The sequence below is a fragment of the Abramis brama genome (assembly GCF_963993115.1).
Source record: "Abramis brama genome assembly, chromosome: 16".
Classification (NCBI taxonomy): Eukaryota; Metazoa; Chordata; class Actinopteri; order Cypriniformes; family Leuciscidae; genus Abramis; species Abramis brama.
Window position 1 is genome coordinate 28,255,791 of NC_139978.1, and position 20,767 is coordinate 28,276,557.

The 20,767-nt window shown below is 37.7% G+C and overlaps 1 protein-coding gene across 4 annotated transcripts in view; it reads left to right on the plus strand.

Moving 5' to 3' along the window:
• The window catches only part of faf1 (Fas (TNFRSF6) associated factor 1), a 72,427-nt gene that overhangs the window by 41,593 nt on the left and 10,067 nt on the right, over positions 1-20,767 (plus strand). For all 4 annotated transcript variants that reach the window (XM_084086441.1, XM_084086440.1, XM_084086442.1 and 1 more), the window contains exons 10-17: positions 1,581-1,704; positions 1,779-1,842; positions 2,059-2,140; positions 7,659-7,813; positions 12,807-12,943; positions 13,270-13,358; positions 18,052-18,132; positions 18,638-18,715. In XM_084086441.1, the coding sequence (XP_083942567.1) occupies positions 1,581-1,704; positions 1,779-1,842; positions 2,059-2,140; positions 7,659-7,813; positions 12,807-12,943; positions 13,270-13,358; positions 18,052-18,132; positions 18,638-18,715 (810 nt within the window). The remainder of the gene's footprint in view (positions 1-1,580; positions 1,705-1,778; positions 1,843-2,058; positions 2,141-7,658; positions 7,814-12,806; positions 12,944-13,269; positions 13,359-18,051; positions 18,133-18,637; positions 18,716-20,767) is intronic.

A 20,767-nucleotide genomic window follows, 5' to 3' on the forward strand; every position in this document is an offset into this window, starting at 1 on the left:
TATAAGGACCATTATGTTTCTCTCATCATTTATATTTACATTTATACATTTCATTACTGCTGTTTTTGTTTTTAGCTTTTCAACATATTGAAAGCCAGCATGTGGTGCCACTTTTGGCCATTCTAATGTTTTGTGGGATTTTTAATTAGACCGCTCCACTCAGCCAAAATGGATTTTATCTTTAATGAAAGATTCGTTGTTGGAATAGAAATGGAAGTCCTGTTCTGAATTGATGAAGTAACATGTAGTGGGCACAGTGATCGCTGTCGAGTTGCCAGGCGTAACAAGTCAGCAGCCAGACTTGCCCCTGCATTTCAAGTCTGATGGCAACCTTTCAACAGATTTGCAACTATTACATTCTCTGTACTATTCATACTAGGTTTGGTCCCCAATGTGGAATTAAAATGGGAATTATTTTATGAATTATTATTATTATTATTATTATTATTATTATTATGCTCTTTTTATGGAGTTATTATTGAGTGAGCACTGGTATAAAATTTTGAAATTGCTGCTGCTTGTTTTTCTTATTGCCAACATTATATATCCTTTCCATTTCGCCTGATTTTAAACACGCATGCCTTTCACATTAAGTGAAATTAGGATTAGAAATTAGGATAAATATACATTTTGATGTATAGTAAAAAAGATTTTAGTAATTTTGTAACCTTGCATAAAAAATCTCAAAAGGCATTTTTGCTTTTTAAATGTTTATTCATAACTCTGTAATGTAATATTATTATTATTATTATTATTAATAATAATAATAATAATAATAATAATAATAATAATAATAAATATTTATATATTTCTCGCACTCTTCTCGCAATTCCCTCAATGTTTTTAGATATTTATTTTAGAAATACCTATAAATATATTATTATTATGACTTTATTGTTGCCATTGTTCTCAATGGCAACAATAAAGTCAATTAAAAGCCATCCTAAAATAAACAGTTTTTAGACTGAATTTAAAAATACCCAGGTATTTCCCTAATGTCAGATGGAAGAGAATTGTACAATTTTGTGGCATGAAAAGCAAAAGCCCTGTCATCCATAGAGAAAACCCGTGTTTTAGGGACAGCCTAAGAGACCACTCTATGATGAACGCAAATTACTTCTTGTCATTTAAATTTTTTTTGTCTAACCTCATGTTAACCTATAAAGCACTGCTTCTCCTTTTAATTTCTTAGTTTTAGTCTCTTGTCAAACTACCTTTGGTATTAGACCGTTTCTTGTTATAATTTATTGGTACGGTCACAGATATATAGTCCATCTCTAGTTTCTGGCATAGTGTTTCTTAACAAATTGTGTGTTTGTGGTTCAGGTAAACCCTACGTTACAAACATGGCAATATCCGAAATCCTTGTCCTTGTGGGGAAATTGTTTGGTTATAAAAACAGCTTATAAATCATACTAAGCGATGTCTTTTAAAAATGTAAAAATGCAGAAAGTTTTCTGTGATGGGTAGGTTTAGGGCTAGGGTTAGGGGACAGAATATACAGCTTGTACTGTATAAAAATCATTATGTCTTTAGAAAATCCCCATAAAACATGAAAACCCAACATGTGTGTGTTACAGTGCACAGATGTCCACATGGTCAGTGACAGTGAGGGGGATGATTTCGAGGATGCACCTGAATTTGGTGTAGATGAATCCGAGATCTTTGGCATGGGAAGCTCGACTTGTCGAAAGTCTCCGATGAGTAAGTTATAGTGTCATTTCATTTGAGGCTGACCATAAGGATCTATTTTGATATATTCCTTCATCTTCCCTCAGTGCCAGAGAACAGTGAAAATGAGGGTGATGCCTTACTGCACTTTACTGCTGAATTTTCTAGAAGGTGAGATCTCTGGACAAAGTAACATTTGTAATCCAATTTCAAAGAAAACCAAACATATGCTGCGTTTCTTTGTAGTTCAGTGTGTGATGTCTTGTGTACACATTTTTCCAGCACTGCTTGTTTTGAAGAAGTGCTTTAACGTTTGAAAATAGCTACTCTGATATTTGGTATTTACTCAGAATCAGCACACTGAGGTTTGCTTTGTGTGTTTTGTAGATATGGCGATTGCCATCCTGTGTTCTACATCGGCACCTTGGAAGCAGCATCTCAAGAGGCCTTTTACGGCAAAGCCAGAGATGTGAGTATATACTGAACTCCAAAATGTACCTATCAATAAATGCATATTTCTATCATGATTTTTAATACATTTTATTAAGTGTATTTTTTTATTAAATAATTTATTTTTATTTTATAAATTATTATTTTATTTTAGAATTGAATTGAATTGAATTGAATTGACAGTCGGAGGTGGTACTGGAAATGATTGGGAAAACAGTAGGAGGTGAGATCAGGAAATGACCTGAGCCAGATTCCAGAAACCTATGTCACCCATGTATAAACGCATGCGCTACCAGGTCACGTCTCCAGCATTTCTTCTGAGTGTCATACTCACAGGTATAAACAACGCTAAAGGTTTGATTGGCAGAACTGGCCCCCCGTCATGATAAATCCCCATCAAATTTCCGTTTCCCATTTGAACAGCTGAAGCTTTATTTAGAACAGCTTTGTGCTGGTTTTCCCGCTGTGTCCTCATAAGGAGGCTTGTATCAACTGACAGCTTGTGTGGATTACAGTCTTATTAGACTGGGAGGATGCAGCAAGATGTTCAGGGGGTTTTGAGCATGAGGAGCGGGCTGGAATGGCTTCCTGCCTGCAGCCCAGCTGATCTCCTCCTCTCCTCAGCACAGGCACAATATGGCCGCCGCTCTCCCCTGAGGAGACAGTTCAGTGTGTCAGTAAAAACAAACTAACGTAAGAAGAAGAGATGACCTGCTGTGTTCCTCTCATGCAGACAGTCAGTGTTTTTCTTCACGGGTCATACATTATCCATGTGCGCTTCTCTAGTATGTTATTTGCAGTTGCAGTTTCCTTTTGGGTTTCAGCCAGAGGATTTATATTAAGGAAAGATTTAATGGGACACATTTAAGGCATGCGTCATTAAAAGTACTTTTTACTTCCCCAAAAGTGTGGGAGATTTTCTAAAAATGGGGGGAGAGGTCTACTGGGAATGTTGTTCCAGGCCTGCAAAGTCCCAAATGATATATTTTTTTTTTTAGTGCACTAATTTGTTGAATTAGTTAAAGATGATGAAATTTCACCATTAAGAATTGCAAAGATACAAAAAGAATTTGTTTCTCAAATGCTATCTCAAACTAGATAATCCCGCTACTCCTGCCATTGGTTGAGCCAGTGTTCACCACCCTTCAGTCAGCTGGACTTCTCGTTAAGTGAACGTTATTTAGCCACGGCTGTGAACGTTTCATGTTCACGTGTGCATGTGTGGGATGGATTTTTCTGAGGGCACTTGTGCCCCTGTCTCATAGCCCTGAGAGGCTAATCACTAAGTAAAACACTACATGTGATGAAGTGTTTCTGGAGTGGGAGATGCTCCCAATCCGTCCTTAATGAAAATGCCGGGGGCCCTGGAGTTCATCCGGAGGATCAGCGGAAGACTCTTGAGTCAGGCCACCCATCAGCACACATAAATCCCCTCATCACAAATCCCCTTAACATCCAGCTAATCACGCTAACCCTCCTCTGCCACCCGCACAAAGATGCCCATCAAAATTCATAGCTCCTCTGCGCCCTTCATGGGTTTTTCATGCATGAGCTTTATGGCGGGGCCTCCGTGACGAAACGATTTTTCGGCCTGCAATAAAAGAGATGTTTTCTGACACCCTTCACCTTGTTGATGCTGCTATGCTAACAGGGGAACTGAGGAAAATTGACTGTTATCTTTAAACATTGATTGAAATAATTTACTAATGTGTTAGTAGTTCTTTTTACCTTTTAAAACAACATTGATGGTGTTTTACATGTTGCTTAATGAGCATCAACGTTTAGGTCTTTTAAAGGAATAGTTCATGCAAAAATGAAAATAGTCATTTTACTCACCTTTTTTGTTCTAAACCTATATGACTTTTTATTCCACTGAACACAAAAGAGTTTTTTTATGCAGTGCTCACTCTTTTCCATTCAATTGAATGAGCACTGAAGCTTCAAGCTTTAAAAAGGACCCAAAAGCAACCAGAAAAGTATCACAAAATGGTCCATTCGATTTAGATATTATATTCTAAGCCATACAATACCGACATATCTCTCAATGGCAAATCTTTGAGAGAAGTAACAATGTCCCATTCATAAAGGAATTTTTCTTGTGAATTAAATCTTTTCTTGACAATTCAGTGATCAATGATCTAATCCTAATGGTTCACTTGCTCACTGGAGGGGAATATTAAAATTACTATTATAATTGAATATATAAAAAGGATAAAATATAATTCAATTTCATTCTGTTCATCTTAACCTATCAGAAGATTTAGAATATAGTGCATGAGTTGAAAGAACCACCTTTATGATACTTTTATGATGCTTTTTAAAATTTGAAGTAAACTGCATTATGAACATGAGAGAAAAAAAATCTAAATATTTTAAAACTTTTTTGTTCACTGGAAGAAAGAAAAGTCATATGAGTTTGGAATGACATGAGGATGAGAAATTAATGACTGGACTGGCCCTTTAAGAGTTGTTTTGCATATACAAGGCAGCTCCTAAAGTTAAACTCTAATTATGCAATGAGATTATTATTATTACTAGATTATTGTTCAGTTTTTGTGGGAGAATCTCTCATAGTATTGTAAATGCCATCTGTTAAAGCACTCCGCTACAGGTCAGAGAGAGCAGTAATATGAACTCCTCATTTCCCATTGTTTGCTTTCCTACAGCCAAAAGAGGATGATCATTTTCTCCATCTCTCCCCCTCCAGCGCATACACATCGCCTGTAATTAAAAACATCCTTTCACAATGCTTTTAAAAGAGACGTATGTCTGTCTGTGTAACTAGTGTAACTCTCACAGACGCGCAGGTGAAGCCACCAACAGAATGTGTTTTGTGAAAACTCCCAAAATCATATTTATTCAGTCTGTAGATATAATTAGACAAATCCTTACATCCTAAGATCACGTGATGCTAACATCAGGACATTTTGCTTGCTTTATTTCTATTTCGGCGGTGTTTAACTGGTAACTCCGCCCACAGTGAAATCTCATTGGTCCAAATAACCTTTTGATAGCTGTTTATTAAAGTTGCAATGTAATTGTGTAAGAACAGTTTTATGCTTTTTCAAAGCTTGAGCCCTTGACTAGGTGAATTTAGTCTTGTTGGCATCAAGTTTGATGCAACTAAATGACAAAGTAAAGACATTTTTGCATATTAAATTTCTGTTGTCCTCCAAGTTTCGATATCTATTTTTAAAAATTGCCTTAATATCTGAATAACCACTATTATTGTTTAGATTCATGTAAAGGAGTACAAAGACATGCATTGTTTCGTTTTAAAATCCTCTAATCTGTTTTACGTGCCAAAAAGTCATCAATGCTTGATGTGAATAGGCCTTCAATTAGCAGGTAAACACACTTTGTCTTTGTGTTTTGCTACAACACTGACTCACATGTCCAAAGTTAGCCTGGGAATTCCTCACTTTCTGACAACTGTGTGAAAGCTAGTGCTGTCCCACTCACATGACAGATCAGCTTTCTCTTTCCCTCTACCCACCTCCCTCTCTGTCCTCTTCTCCCATGTTCCTCTCCCTTTCCTCTTCGCCATTTCAGGGATTCTTGTCCCGAGCAGGTGGGGGACGAGTTGAGGTGACAGAAAGAGCTTTTGGGTCAGTTTCTTCCCCAGAACAGACCCAGTAATTTGGACTGAGCGCTAATTTCTGCAGGCTAAGAAAAGCCCCACAAAACAAAGGGAAAGAAAGGAAGAGAAAACAATGGGATGAAAGTAGAGAAGGAGGGACTGTGGGTAATGGAGGGGCGTGGAATGAGGGAGCTGACCAAAGACTGTTATTAGTGAGAGTAGCTTCTCCCCACCTCTTCAATGAAATCTTAGAGGCCTCAAAAGGTCAAAACGTTTTCGCGGCTTGGAGCGAATACGCTCGGTTAGTGCTGAAACAGCCACGTCGGTTTTAGGACGGACTGCAAGAGAGGAGTGGAAAAAGTTCATGTCTCGTTTTCATCCACCCCCCTTTCAGTTTTTGATGGGTAAAATCTCTCCAGGTCCCATTTGCTTGTCTACCCAGCGTGAGTGTTTAATCTTTTCATGGCCTTGAATTGGACCGGTGAAAGAGGCCTGAGCTCTCTCCCGCCAGGGGCCATGCGGCTCATTCGAGAGCTTTAATCACTGTGCAAACACAGCAGCGCTCCTTCAGTCCTCCATCCATACACACCTCCATAGAGCCCAACTTTCTCTCCTCCGTTGTCGCCCTACTTGCTTCTCTCCCCACTTTGCTTTCTGTTTTTCCTCCGTCAGGCTGTCGAGAAATCCCTCCTGCTGCATTCGACGAACTGTCGGGGGTCAGAGCTATAGGAAATGTTCAGAGTTGTTCTGTAATTCGGTGGATTTTATTCCCCTGCCTTGTCTGGCAAAACCTTTCATGTTTGTGGTGGTGTGCTTATTTTTCTTTTTTTTTTTAATTAGTTGTTGGGTTATGCGAACAAGCGCCATACATCTGACGGTGTAAATATCTGTGGATTTGGATGTGCTTCGACATCAGCGGCGCCTTTCTGTGCTAACCTGCGACGATGGAAGGAGGGCACTGGCATTTGATGCAAAACAAATAAAGCGATTTGTTCGTTTTTCAGAGAAAGTTTGATTTATCCTGCATCAGTTTGATTTGGTTTGGGTGTTTGCTTTGCTCAGGGATTGCAGGGAGGGCACTCACTGTCGTCTTCTGCTCGTTTCACCCTGGTGAAGCATTAGTGGCCTTAAAGCTCTCAGAAAGCCTGATGGTGAATCATGAAATAAGGGTGGATCAGTGAGCCAGGATTAGATGGGTTCTGGCTTCATAGATAGTGAAATGACCATTGAGGCTTCAGTTTTCATGCTGGGTGAATGTCTTCCTTTAAATTCTTTGCAACTATTTGAAGGATTGAGAAAATGAGATTTTAAACTTTTTGATCTGTTAACAGTTCTCAAGTGTGCATTCTTCCGCTGATATGAATTAATAACTAAGCTAAAATACTCTGACAGTGTTTCCTGCACTGCTAGTCAACTATTGCAGTGCACCAATATTGAATCTCATACTACATTTTGTTGTGTCCAGCTAAAGATTATGAATAAATACAAGTATAATGTGGTCAAAAGTTTACATGCATCCCTCTTATTTTGTTAAAATTATTATTTTTTGCATATTCTGAAGGGTATACACCAGTTAAACTGAATACATTCATATTTATATCATTTTAAAACAATAAAATATTTTTATATATTTTATTATTCTGTATTATATGAATTATATTATTATATAGTTCTGTGCCACATTTAAAAGTCTTTGTTAGAACCTTTTTGAAATAATTTTATAAAATTTGATTGAATTTTGATTTGTTTTATCTGTTTAGATATAAACTGCTAAAATACAATAATAATTACTTTTCTGATTTCCAGATATTTCCTCTTCCAAAGTACTCAATAATTATTAATAGAATTGTTTAGGAACCACAGTCATTAAGAATCTTAATCAGAACTAGAATCTTAATCCATATTAAGATTCTACCCATCTCTAACTGTCTGTATGATGTGTGTTTCTGTTGTTCAGAGAAAACTGCTGGCCATCTACCTCCACAACGACGAGAGTGTCCTCAGTAACGTGTTTTGCTCTCAGATGATGTGTGCGGACTCCATAGTGTCATATCTCAGCCAGAACTTCATCACATGGGCCTGGGACGTTTCTAAGGAAGCTAATAAAGCCAGGTAGCACTTTCATTTCTCTCATCGCATGCACTTACAATGGCAGTCAAACCTTACAGAATGGTGTGGATCGGAAGCATTTTCACACTCAAAATGGATGATCTCTTAATGAGAGGCATTCCTCCCTTCCCCCTCTCTCCTCTCCTGACTCTCTCCTCATAGAATGCTTTAACAAAAGATGTCGTGTTTGCTCACTGAGGCCCCGGTAGGGCAATCTGCACTAATCTGCCCCACTAAAGGGTCAGTTAGACACACAGCCATCATAGAGCACACTCCTCAGAATGTCTTCATTTCAGGACGCCTGTTACGGAGGTGACGAGGGTTTTACGTTTTGGTTTTGGTCAGTTGCAACTTTTTGGCCCTCAGAGACAAGAGAAACATACACCTAATATAGTATTAAGATCGAGGGACAAAAACTATCCTGCCCTGTTTCAAAAGTGCTTGTTTCCAAGACTTTCAGTAAACTGTGCGAAGATGTTTCCCCGATTGCTTCATGTGCAAACGAAGCGAGCAAAATGAAGATGGAAGGCCAAAAAAGGAAATGAACAGAGAGAAAGAAGGAGAAGCTGGTCAGGCAGCAGATGGATTCTTGATTGGTCCCAGCAGGCTTTGCTTCTGAGCAGGCCTCTACTTTTCCTTCCAGTAGGCTTCACCCTAAAGGCCTCCCTCTGGAGCGGACCGAGAGAGAAAGACCAGCCAGTGACCTGCTTCTGCAGGGGCTCCTTCAGTCCGGCCCAGCCTCTATACCCCTCTCCCTCCCTTTCTGCTTTTTGCCCCAGCTGAGCCTTTCTACCACAGATTAAAGGCGGGCAACATCTGGGGCTATTCATAATGCCAACAGAGACACACACACACACACACACACAAAATCCCACATCCTTATACCCTGACATACTCATACACACATACACACCACACCGTATTCTCACGCTCCAGAGCCAGGCCTAACTGATTGTGGATGGTGACTGGCAGTGTTTTTCAATGCTAACTCTGTGAATAAAGCCTGTGAATCGCTAAGCGCTGACACCGATCACATAGACTCTCAGCATAATTGTGCATTAATCCAGAGCCCAAATGTAATTAGAGTGAATGTAATTAGCACCCACAGGTGCTACAGGTGCTTTTTGTTGCTGGTATAAGTAAGAGAAAGCTACAGGTCACAATTTGATGGTGCATTCTAGCAGATACGATTCATTCTGTGTTTTTTTTTTAATCCATTATATCCTGCAGAATCATATTGCTTATTTATTCACAGTGGTGAAAATCAAAGAAGTTGCAATTCATTCTGACAATATTTATATTTTAATACTTTTTTTTAGAGGTACCCTATATGTTTCCTTTCAAGTTTCTATATGAAGATATGAAAATGAAGAATGTTTGTCTTTTTTTATTTTCTTCCCCCTAAGATACAGTACAGGTCAAAAGTTTGGAAACATTACTATTTTTAATGTTTTTGAAAGAAGTTTCTTCTGCTCATCAAGCCTGCATTTATTTGATCAAAATACAGAAAAGAATTAATATTGTGATATATTATTACAATTTAAAATAATTGGTTTTCAATTTATTATACTTTAAATTATCATTTATTTCTGTGATGCAAAGCTGAATTTTCAAGATCATTACTCCAGTCTATCACATGATCCTTTAGAAATCATTCTAATATGATGATTCATTATCAAAGTTGGAAACAGTTCTGCTGCTTAATATTTTTTCATAACCTGTGATACTTTTTAGGATACTTTGATGAATAAAAAGTAAAAAAAAGAAAAAAAAGAAGCAATTTTTTTTTAAAATAGCTATCTTTTGTAACAACAATATACACATTTTTTTTCTTTCTTTTTTTGAAATAAATCAATACTTTTATTCAGCAAGGATGTGTTAAATTGATAAAAAGTGATAGTAAAGAAGATTTATATTATTAGAAAATATTTTTTTATTTTGAATAAATGCAGTTCTTTTTAACCTTTTATTCATCAAATATATTAGGCAGCAGAACTGTTTCCAACACTCATAATAAATCAGAATATTAGAATGATTTCTAAAGGATCATGTGATAGACTGGATGTCACATGTGACACTGAAGACTGGAGTAATGATGCTGAAAATTCACCTTTGCATCACAGGAATAAATTATTTTTTAAAGTATATTCAAATAGAAAACTATTATTTTAAGTTGTAATGATATTTCACAATATTACTGTTTTTTCTGTATTTTTGATCAAATAAACGCAGCCTTGATAAGAATTAGAGACTTCTTTCAAAAATATAAAAAAAACGTAATGTTTCCAAACTTTTGACCTGTACTGTACATTGAGGGGAGTGTTTAAAGATCAATATAAATTAACAAAACCAAAGATTTACACCCTTAGATAATAGTATTTAAAGTGTTATTGTTACTATTAATTATTCTTTTTTGTGAGTGTTTTGGGCCTGTTTTGCCTTTATTTAAGAGCACAACTGAGAAGAGACAGGAAGCCAGACAGGAGTTGGAGCTGGAAAGAGCCACTAACCGGGAGTCAAACTCGGTCACCCAAAGCACTGTTGAACTATGTTTCTCGCTGTCAACAATGCTATGTTTTTGACTATTGATAATACATACTGTTAGAGTGTTAAAATATATCCCTAATACAAAGTATACAATTTTGGTGGGTAACTTTTCCTGTTTTGCTACAGACATAAATAATACCTCAAAATCATGTGACTTGTCGGACGAGTGTGCTATTCCCTTTCTAATCAATCAGACTATCAAAGTTTTGCCTTGTCGATGATAAAATGTAGACTTTGAGTGAAGACGATGTCAAAATTTTGTTTTCATATGATGTGCCATCAGAAGTATTTAGAAACACCAGGAAAATTCTTTTCATTCTTTTCTGTGTTGTTGCCGTGCAATTGTGTCTTCGCATAGTTTTAGTATCATGATCATTTTGATCAAGAAACTGTTTTCTCAGGGAAAGAGCAGTGCACGCCCATGTGGCCCCAGCAGATGGCCTGATACTGTGCCACGCCTCTCAGTTCAAGCCATGGGGAAATATTACGGTTCACACACTCAAGAGTGTGACGTGAGCAAGGGATGAGAAAGAGACGAGAGCTTGTCACTCCAATTATGAAGCCGTCCTTGACGAGATGCTTGAAACACCTGGTGTTACTAACTAGAAAATCAAAAATAACTCCCCCGAGGTCCTTTGAAAACTCTTAACATTCTTCAAGATTTTTTTACGCATCACTGATGTGACAATGAACTGCCAACTGCAATGCCTGATGGGACCTCTGGTTCTACGGAATCATCTGTAATACTGCGCTACAAGTTACACTGAAGATAGCTGGCCTTTTGTCCTGTTAGTTGGCTATTCATAATACCAACAGAAACGCACACACACACAATCCCACATCCTTATAGCCTGACATACTCATACACACCGTATTCTCATGCTGTTAGTTGGCACTCTGTTTTTTTGTAGGTTACCCTAAGATTATTAATTAGAGCACCATATGGTTCGTGTTAAGTTTTAGGGATGGGCAATACCAAACGTTTTTAATTTGACACAATACCAATACTTTTTGATACAATTTTATTATTTCTTAAATGGTTATGTGATTTTTCAAAATAATGTTCACCACACTAAACTACATTTCCTTTCTGCCATTGTCGCTTCTCATACTCATGTGACAGGCCAGCTAAAATATGTCAGGGGTGTTTTGGCACAAACATAAAAATAAAAAAAAGTATTTAAAACATAAGTGATGCAGAAACCCATGTTTTGTATTAATATAATTTTAATATCTAAATAATTTTTTTATATAAAAAGATACATTTCAGTTGAAACCTCACCAGAGTTCTTTTGGAAGCGGACCAAGACCCACCTTTTTAGGTGGTGCGCACCAGGGTTCGGGTGACAGCATTCTCGCATTCATACTTATTCAAATGAACCGCACTAACAGAGCGAACGCACCAGGGTTTGTTTTAAACTAACCAAACCTGACAAGTGTGAACACACCCTAAAAGAACTTTGAGACATTGGTAAACACAACTATGTTTCAAGGGAACTTTTTTCCCCTCCCTTGATTGTCTTCAGAATATAATGGCAGCTTAATGCTTTCTGCTACTGTGCAGTATGTATCGTATACTGCCTACTATTCTTTTTAATGATATGTGAAATGTAGGGAATGTGAAACTGTAGTATGCCACGTTTTGCATTAGTGCAAAATACCCATGTTGTGTGAAAAGTCTTTTAACTTGACTAACTCTTGGAATTTATCAAATAAGTCAAGAATGAGATGATGGTTGAAATTACCTCGGCTTTATTCATCGCATTGGAAGGTCAGATAGAGTGCTTTTAATTGGGAATACAGTATTCCATGGAAATTGTATACACTACATTTTATTTCAGAAATTATAGGCAGTATGCTGGTCTGAAAATACCTAGAGTCCATAAAGTGCTCGCTCATCTCCACTGAACCAACTTTTTTAATAGTTCTCTGATAATAGGGTGAAAATTGATGTGGGAAAAAAAATCTCCAATTTCTCTCTTCCGCGCTGGCCATGGCCCCTCACTATAGTGTGTTCCATCTCTCCTCTATTTTACTTTCCAGTTATTAAAGCTGATGTTATTAAAAGAAGAGAGAAGCTAATCTATATTTGCATTTGCTCTATAGCAATTCATTAATATTATGACATTTACTGCGAGCTCTCAGAGTCTGCCTGCTACCCTTTTCCTTCAGCGAAACGTTAATTTAAAGTTCTGTCTTTGTAATGGAATAAGAAATCCTCTCTGCCCTATCAAATTCGGTGTGGCAGGAGCCGAATACTAATTTAAACCAGGGGATTGTTTGGAGAAGAACCATCCTCCGAGCGGAGAGCAGAATTGGTTTTAAAGTCTGTTAATATAATGAGCTGTGTACTCTTATTAAGCTCAGTGATTGTTCAGTGGAGTTCCACAGGCTGTCTGTCCACTGTCCACTCAAATTACTGACTCTCTCTTTCTCTCTCTCTTTCTAGACTACTCACGATGTGTACAAGGCACTTTGGCAGTGTTGTTGCACAGACCATCCGGATGTACAAGACTGACCAGTTCCCATTACTCCTAATTGTCATGGGCAAACGGACATCAAATGAAGTTTTAAATGTCATTCAAGGTAAAATATAAATGAACTTCAAATTAAACTGTACTGTTGGTAGCAGATCTTGCACAAGGCCTACCAGATCAAAATTGCACAACAGTTCTGATCATTTGAATGTACTTAGTGTTACCAAAAAGTCTGGATGGATGGATATTATAGATAGAGGAAGATGGATGGATTCATAATTTGAGGTTGTATTTCTTTTTAGCATTAATGCGTTCATAGTATTCAATAGTAATCAAGTTTTTAAATTTTAATATGAACAGTACAAGTATAAAAATGCTAAATGAAATGACTCCACCCAATCTGATTATTGTTTATTTTCTGTTTGTATGATGAAGGCAACACGACAGTGGATGAACTTATGATGAGACTCATGGGAGCCATGGAGATCTTCACTGCACAGCAACAAGAAGACATCAAAGATGAGGTGGGACATCACCAGGCACCCACCAGACAGATTTTATTGCATTTCATGGTTACTTTTATAGGTAGAGATGTATTTTTTTTGCTAAATTTCAAACCCTAGTGACCAATGAGTTCCCTTCATATGAAGCTGTTTACGGCATCATTGGCACACTTCAAATGCAAAAGTAGACAACTTAATTATGTTGCGTCCTTAGATGCTTTTTTAAACAAATTCTAAGGCATCACTTCATGTATCCTTCGTGGAGCAATCAATCCCATGATTCATTGTGACAAACTCAGTGAAAATATAAACTTGGTACTTTCAAAAAGTAATCCAATTATGCGATGCACGTTACTTGTAGTGCACTACACCAGACACTGATGAGCACAAAGAGGTGCTTTTTTTATTAGGCAGATTAGGTCATATTTTTAGGCCACAAAAAAGGGGCATGTTGGGACAAATGACCACTCATTGTCTGACTCATACAAATCGCCCTGCCACACAGGGGTAAGAATAGACACTCCGCCTGCGTCTGTGTGTTTGTCTGGGTTTCAGACAAACTGTGGAAGCAAAAGCACAATTCGCTGGCTGTGTAATGTAAGCTTGCGGGGGCCTGTGCTTATGGAGTCGACACAAAGCTGGCAGGATGCAAGCTCAGTATGTCATGTCTGCATGCGGTATGTGATTGTTTAAATGAGTGCTAGGTCTGCAAACAAACGTATTTATAAAGAGCTGAAACAAAATGTGTCCATCTGTTCAAATGAATTGAAAACGTAATAATATGCTGTTATATACCGTTTTTGCATGAATAACATTGGCATATCTGAGACTTAGTTTATTCTTAATAGTGGATCTCTGTATGCCTTCTTGCAAATTTCAAGAGGACATTAAGTTCCTAACTAATTAAAAACACTAATTATTAATGTTTTTGTTACAAGCCACATTCTCATGACAGATCTGTCCATACTTGCTATGAGTTGAGCTAATTAGTCATCTATCCTCACCTGTGTGTGTTAAATGTTTAAGTCTGTGGTTTGGTGGGAAATATTCAGACAGCAAACACAGGTTACTGTCCCCCTGAGGCACATTGATTAAGTGATTTGATAAGTCATGACATTTCTTGCCTCGTCCCAGCATTCTCCTGTTCTGTTCACACCCCTGCGTGACATGCTTTAAACGATTGTCAATTGCAAAAAGAAACAGAAAATATTGATGCTATGTCATAAGTGTCGTAGACCTTGCCATTGTCTCAGTGTGAGAACACTTCTGCTAGACTCAAGGTGTTTCATTCAATCTCCTCCTGCTATTAGGCCGTTTTCTTGGCTCAGTGAGTAAGTTCCGTTAAAAACGTTATTTTCGATTTGTATCTGTTCCATTAGATCCATTAGGCTGTGAAATTTCTGCTTCCCTCAGTCAGAGCGCTTGAATAACTCTGACACGTTGATGGATTTCTGCTGGAAGCTCCTTTGACGGTTTGCTCCTCGTGGCAATTAATGGCTGTAATATTTTTGGCTGTGAAGAAAATGTGATGTGAATGGACACAACCAGGGATTCAGGGTTATTGAGGGTGCCAGAGGAAATGCAAAGGAGATATTTTCACTCTGTAGTTTGGCCTTTAGCTTGCGAGATGAATTGTCAAGATTTTCATTCATTTTCTGCTCACTGAAAAACATTCTTTGGGGGAGAAAGTAGTTAAAAGAAGTAGTTCACCCAACAAATGTAAATAATTATTTACATACTAAGGTTGGGTTTCAGTACACATTTTAATTTTAAATTTTGATTCAACAGTTCTCTTTTCCATTTCAATTCAATTTATTTTGAGTGAATCAGACTACACTTGCTGCACTGTATATTTCTGATTCAATAAAGTAAATATTTCTGATTCAACAAAAAGAACCAGTTCATAGAAGTAATTTGTTTGTGAATTGGAATAAACTGATGGCACTAAATGTTTTTGATTCAACAAAAATAACCAGTTCATAGAAGTCATTTCTTTGTGAATTGGACAACACTGGTTGCGGTAAATGTTTTTGATTTACTAAAAAGAACCAGTTCATAAGAGTCATTTGTTAGTGAATTAGACTAGTTGCACTGAATATTCTTGATTCACTAAAAAGAAAAGATCACCCAGTTCAATCAGATTATGAAAGGCTTTGAATGGACAAAGTATTGTAGCATTGAAAAATGTAGTTTTAAACCGAATGTGTTCATTTAAGTGCAGCTATGAACAGCTGTTGATCATGGCGCATTTCAAATCATGGGTGTGATACTCGAATCCAAACCCTTTGTTAACCTTGTGTTTGGACACAAATGAGTGAGCCACCTTAGATTGTTTGGAAGCATTTGTTGTTGTGCCACCACTAACAGCCTGCCATTTGAGGCAGTTTAGGATTGCCCTTTAAAGTTTTTAGCTGAAATGTCCCTGAGTGTGTGTCTTCCCTGCCCCATACAGTCAGGTGACTCATGGTGACCTGTGTGTCTGTCCCTCTGTATGGACAGACATACACCCCCTATATACACTGTCTGGATCAAAAGACAAACTCAGACAGCACACACTCATCCACCAAGATCACACCAGCATTCCTCTGTGTGTGTAAGTGACATGACCTGGGGTTGTGCAGTCAGGGGTAAAGTAGTTATCCGCTTGCTCCATCAGCTCCAGTACAGGTCCCGGCACTGACTTCACTGTATGCAGAGTGTTCTAGAGAGAGAAAAACGTGGCAGAGAGTTTCTCACTCTTTGCTCACCCCGTTTTATTTTATTTTTTCACCTTAGACTTTTTCTTTTTCATTTTGACAGCATTAAAATAATGTTTTACTGTGTTCATGTAGAAGGATGGCAATGGAGTAAACAGATAATCAAATTGGACTAATTAATTTGAACAGTTAGGCCATTAACAGTTGTCATTAGATTGTGTTCTGTGTGACATTGTAAAGCACATTGGTCAACTTGTGGTGTTTTAATTGTGCTATTAAAAGTCACTATTGCTATTGCTATAGATATGCCATGTTTTTTTTTAAATAGCCTTTTGCTTGCATCACAGCCAAGAACTATAATTTACTACTTGCTGTTGATAGTTAGAGGCATCGTAGAAATAACTGTAATAAATTATACATTTTTGGTCTGTTTTCCGAAAAGAGACTGACTGCAAATTTGTCTGTAAATGTGTATACCTACATGATGACCAGTCATGGCACTTTTTTTTATTTGTTTGTTTTGCTCCGCTCCGCTTTGCTTTGCTTCATTTTGGGTTTGGTTTGGTTTTTTTTTTTTGTTATGTTTTGTTTTATTTGCAGGTTTCAGTTAGGGTAATGAAATGTATTACTTGCTGGAAAAATAACTATTCAAATTAATCATTGATTTAACAGCTCAATCTTTCATAAGTCTGTTGTTGTAATTTCATCAGTCCAGTAAGCCATGAGAGGCCATTACTTTTTTAAACCATGATTAAGAGGTTTTTAGTGACATGCCTTGTTGTATCTAACAATACTCCTTATCTATAGCAAAATCCGTGCAAAGTGCAGCCTCTCATGACTAATTGCTTTATTATAGCAGTGGCTTTTGAAAGTGCTTTTGAAAGGTTTTGCCTTTTACGAGCAACAGATTAGGCATTTTTTCAAAAGCAGTGTGTTCGGAAAAGTCAGTGTATTTGTTCTTATTTCCAGCCCTCAGATAAAAGATCCACTTGTTTGTAATCCCGATTCACCTGAATTGTTTCAGTGTTACGACATTACAAATAGAGACCCACACACACACATCAGCCCACAAACTCTTCCTATACGACAACATGGTTTCCACACACTTTTACATCTCGTCTGAATAGAATTTGAGGATGTATCTCTCCTTTGATCAGCCTCTGTGCTCCATCCCGTCTTTCTCTCCTCTATCCTTCCTTTTCTTCTCCTCTGCTCTGTGTAGTCACAACTCTTTCACATTTCCACACAAAGTCCAGCCAGGAGAAAAGACCCTTAGTCTTAAAAGCGGCCGCAGACAATCGCACGAGCCTGACTGCACAAAAGCAACAGTAGTTATTCACAGTCGTCAACCTCAGCAGGTAGACCTGCAGCTGGGTCTTAACAAACAGGATACACACACAAACGCACACACTCACAAGAATAAAAGAGCCCTTCCATTGTACGTAGAGGAACTCCACACATTCACTTCTATAAGATACTCTTTCAGTCGTCCCCAGTTAGTGTGTCCGACAATACAATAGTATTCAGTATGTGGCCATTACTGCTGACAATGATTAGGAACCATCTCATACGTCAAAGATCCAGTGGGATTGTTATCTGCTATCTGGATAGACGCTCTTATTGGCTATCTGGTAAAGGATGTAGATAATGGACTATATAGTGGGGTCCAAAAGTCTGAGACAACTACAGAAATGCCCCTTTCCTCCAATAGTGCAAAATTCTACTGCTCCACAAAAAAACCTATTTATTAAATTTTAACCTTGGTATTTTTTTTTTACTTTACTTTTCTTTCTTTTTTTAACTTATTATTAATTCTCTGTCTTCAATGTTGCAAAATCATTTTTATTTGTTTATTTTCAAGTTTAAATTAATTTTTAAAGGACTTAATCCCAGCTTAATCTCAGATATGTGGTCTCAGACTTTTAGATTTTACTTTTTTTTAAATATGAATATTAATGTTCATATTTCGAAATTAAACATTGTTTTTGCTATTTTAACCACTTGTACTTTTCTTTCAGGATGAACGTGAAGCCAGAGAACTGGTCAAGAGAGAACAGGATGAAGCTTATCGTTTGTCTCTGGAGGCTGATCGTAAAAAGGTTTAACATTTTCTATTATTATTATTAGGACTTCATACATGAAGTGCTAGAAACTGTATTGTTTTTGCTGTGAATATTTATTTGCTGTAAATATTTGAAGACTTCAGATGCAAAAACCTCTAAGTCCGTCTGACATTTTTCTTTTAAATGAGCATTTTTATAAGGCTCCTTTGTTTTGGTTCAGTAATTTCACTTTAATGGCAATGAAAGGTTTATTAGTCAGTTATTAAAAATGCCTTATTTTCAAAAATGTCACTGATAAGAGTGACATTTAAAACATAAAAATGCTCATTTAAAAGAAGAATTTTAGACAGACTTAGAGGTTTTTGCATCCTAAGTCTTAATATATTTATTTATTAAAGTTATTCATTTTACTTTTGAATGATAGTGAAATAAAAAGGTGCTGAATGATTTTGTGAATTTCTTATGTGAGGTACTTTAGTATGGTACGTTGCTTGTGAATTTGATATTATATACATTTTTTTAAATGTTGCCATTCTTACAGAGAGAAGCTCAAGAGCGAGAAGAGGCGGAGCAAGTTCGTCAGGAGCGAATCAAAAAAGAGCAGGAGGAGGAACGAGAGGTGAGGTTTGCTTCCAATTTCACCAGTTTGGTTTCAACAACCCAGTTTATATGACAAATGCAAAGGATGATGCAAAGAAAAGCTGAGAATGACCTTAAATAATTCGCCTTTAAAGTCACGTGACACAAGCCATGTAATCATGATTCTTTCTTTGTAATCATGATATCTGGAATTCTCAGAAACGTTCTAGTTTCCTTGTTATTTTCTACGTAGATCCCAGCGAAGCTTTGTTTGACTGTAATATATGACTGATTTCCTGCATTGTGTTACTATTTCTTTGCGTTGCATATCAGTTCCAGTTAATGCTTTTGAAAACGTCTTAAATCTTTCTCATCCAGTGAAGCAGAAAATATGAACACAAAAATGACACTGATGCTTAATGCTTAAATTGAAACCTGCCAATTTCACTCACGTTGACATTTAATGTTTCTGGATATTCCAAACATGCCTCTTAAATAGGATTTCATGCCTCATAAGCCGACAAATAGCAGTGACAGTCATAAAGCTTCATGTCCTGTCATAACCGCTCTTATCACACACACAGTTTACATTGTTACACAAATCACATACATATTTGCGATCCGCCCCCGTACCGTGTTTGCGCTGTTGTCCTGTATATGAGCTGTACAAAACGACAGGTGCACGTCTAAGCACTGACACGCTGACAAAGACGGCCTCAAAAAGTGTCATGGAAAGTTAAATCTCACCTGTAGATGTAGGAGTGAGCAAATATACCTGTTCCCTATCAGCTGATCAGCAGAATACAATACCACTGTATTAACATTCAAATTTATTACAGATGGTGCTGTCGAAGTGAACCTGTTCATTTAGTGTGCTCAGAAGTTCAACACGCACTCTTTTTAATAAGATATTTGCTTAGTTAAAAAGCTTGGCACACCAGCGTCTGTACATTATCGTCTGTTTATTCAGCAGTAAATACTAACCGGACCAGCTCAGGTGAAACTGCTATATGAGATAATTTGTCACTTTTAGGCTTCAACAAAAGCATGTAATTAGTTCAATCTCCTATTGCCATGGTACCATTCATGTCAGGACGTTGTATGTAGGCTACAGTATAGACCTTCAAACATACGATACCCTACAATAGCATTTAATGAACAAAGCTTTTAATACGAGACATTGTAGAGAGGTAAACAAAAAGACGTCCTGGAGGCGAAGTAATTGTGTCAGGTCTGTTTTCAACCCTCTCTCTGTGTGTGTGTGGGGGTGTGTGTGTGTGTGTGTGTGAGAGAGAGAGCTGTTAACTCAGCAGCGGCCTTGTGTTTTAATGAGAGCAGGGTCTAAAGTTGTTCACCTGCTGTCTGTAATGAACCCAAGGGGAGAAGAAGCTTGGTACACACACACACACACACACATTTATACTGATAAAATCACCTGCACTGAAGTCCAAAAGACTGTTATTTATGGTTTTTCCCCTCCCATGCTCGTCTGTGAAACGTCACGCCTTTGGATGTGAATCTCCAAGCTGTGAAACGGGTGAGAGGTCAACTGTTAAGTTTCGTGACATCTCGATGATGTTTGGATTCACACACAATCGTAATTAACCTCTTGCTATTGAAGTGATAGATTAGATTTAAACCGCGTACATTCATTTCATGTGATTCTCATCAGCTGTTACGGTTTGACCATATGTGCGTGTATGTGTACGGATGTGCCATTTCTTTTTGTGCATCATTTTTGCGACTTTGTGTGTGTGTGTAAACAAGGCGGTAAGATGCTCTCCACCTGGAGTCTATCCAAGCACGCGCTCACACTCGCACACGCCCAAACCACAGCACCTCGGTGGGTCCGTGGCGACAATGAGCCCACTGGAGGGAAACAATCAGCAGAAGTGTATAAAGAAGAAGAGAGGGGAAATGCTCTGTGATTTGGACTCTTTTGTGACCCAGACAGCGCATGAAAGGCCGAGGGGGAGTGGTGATGTCATTATTCTCTGCCGTCAGGTGCTACACACATGCACACACACTCTGTTTGTTTAGCGCAGTGAAAAGGATGCTCCTTAGTGCCCTTTGTGCACAGGGACCAGGAAAC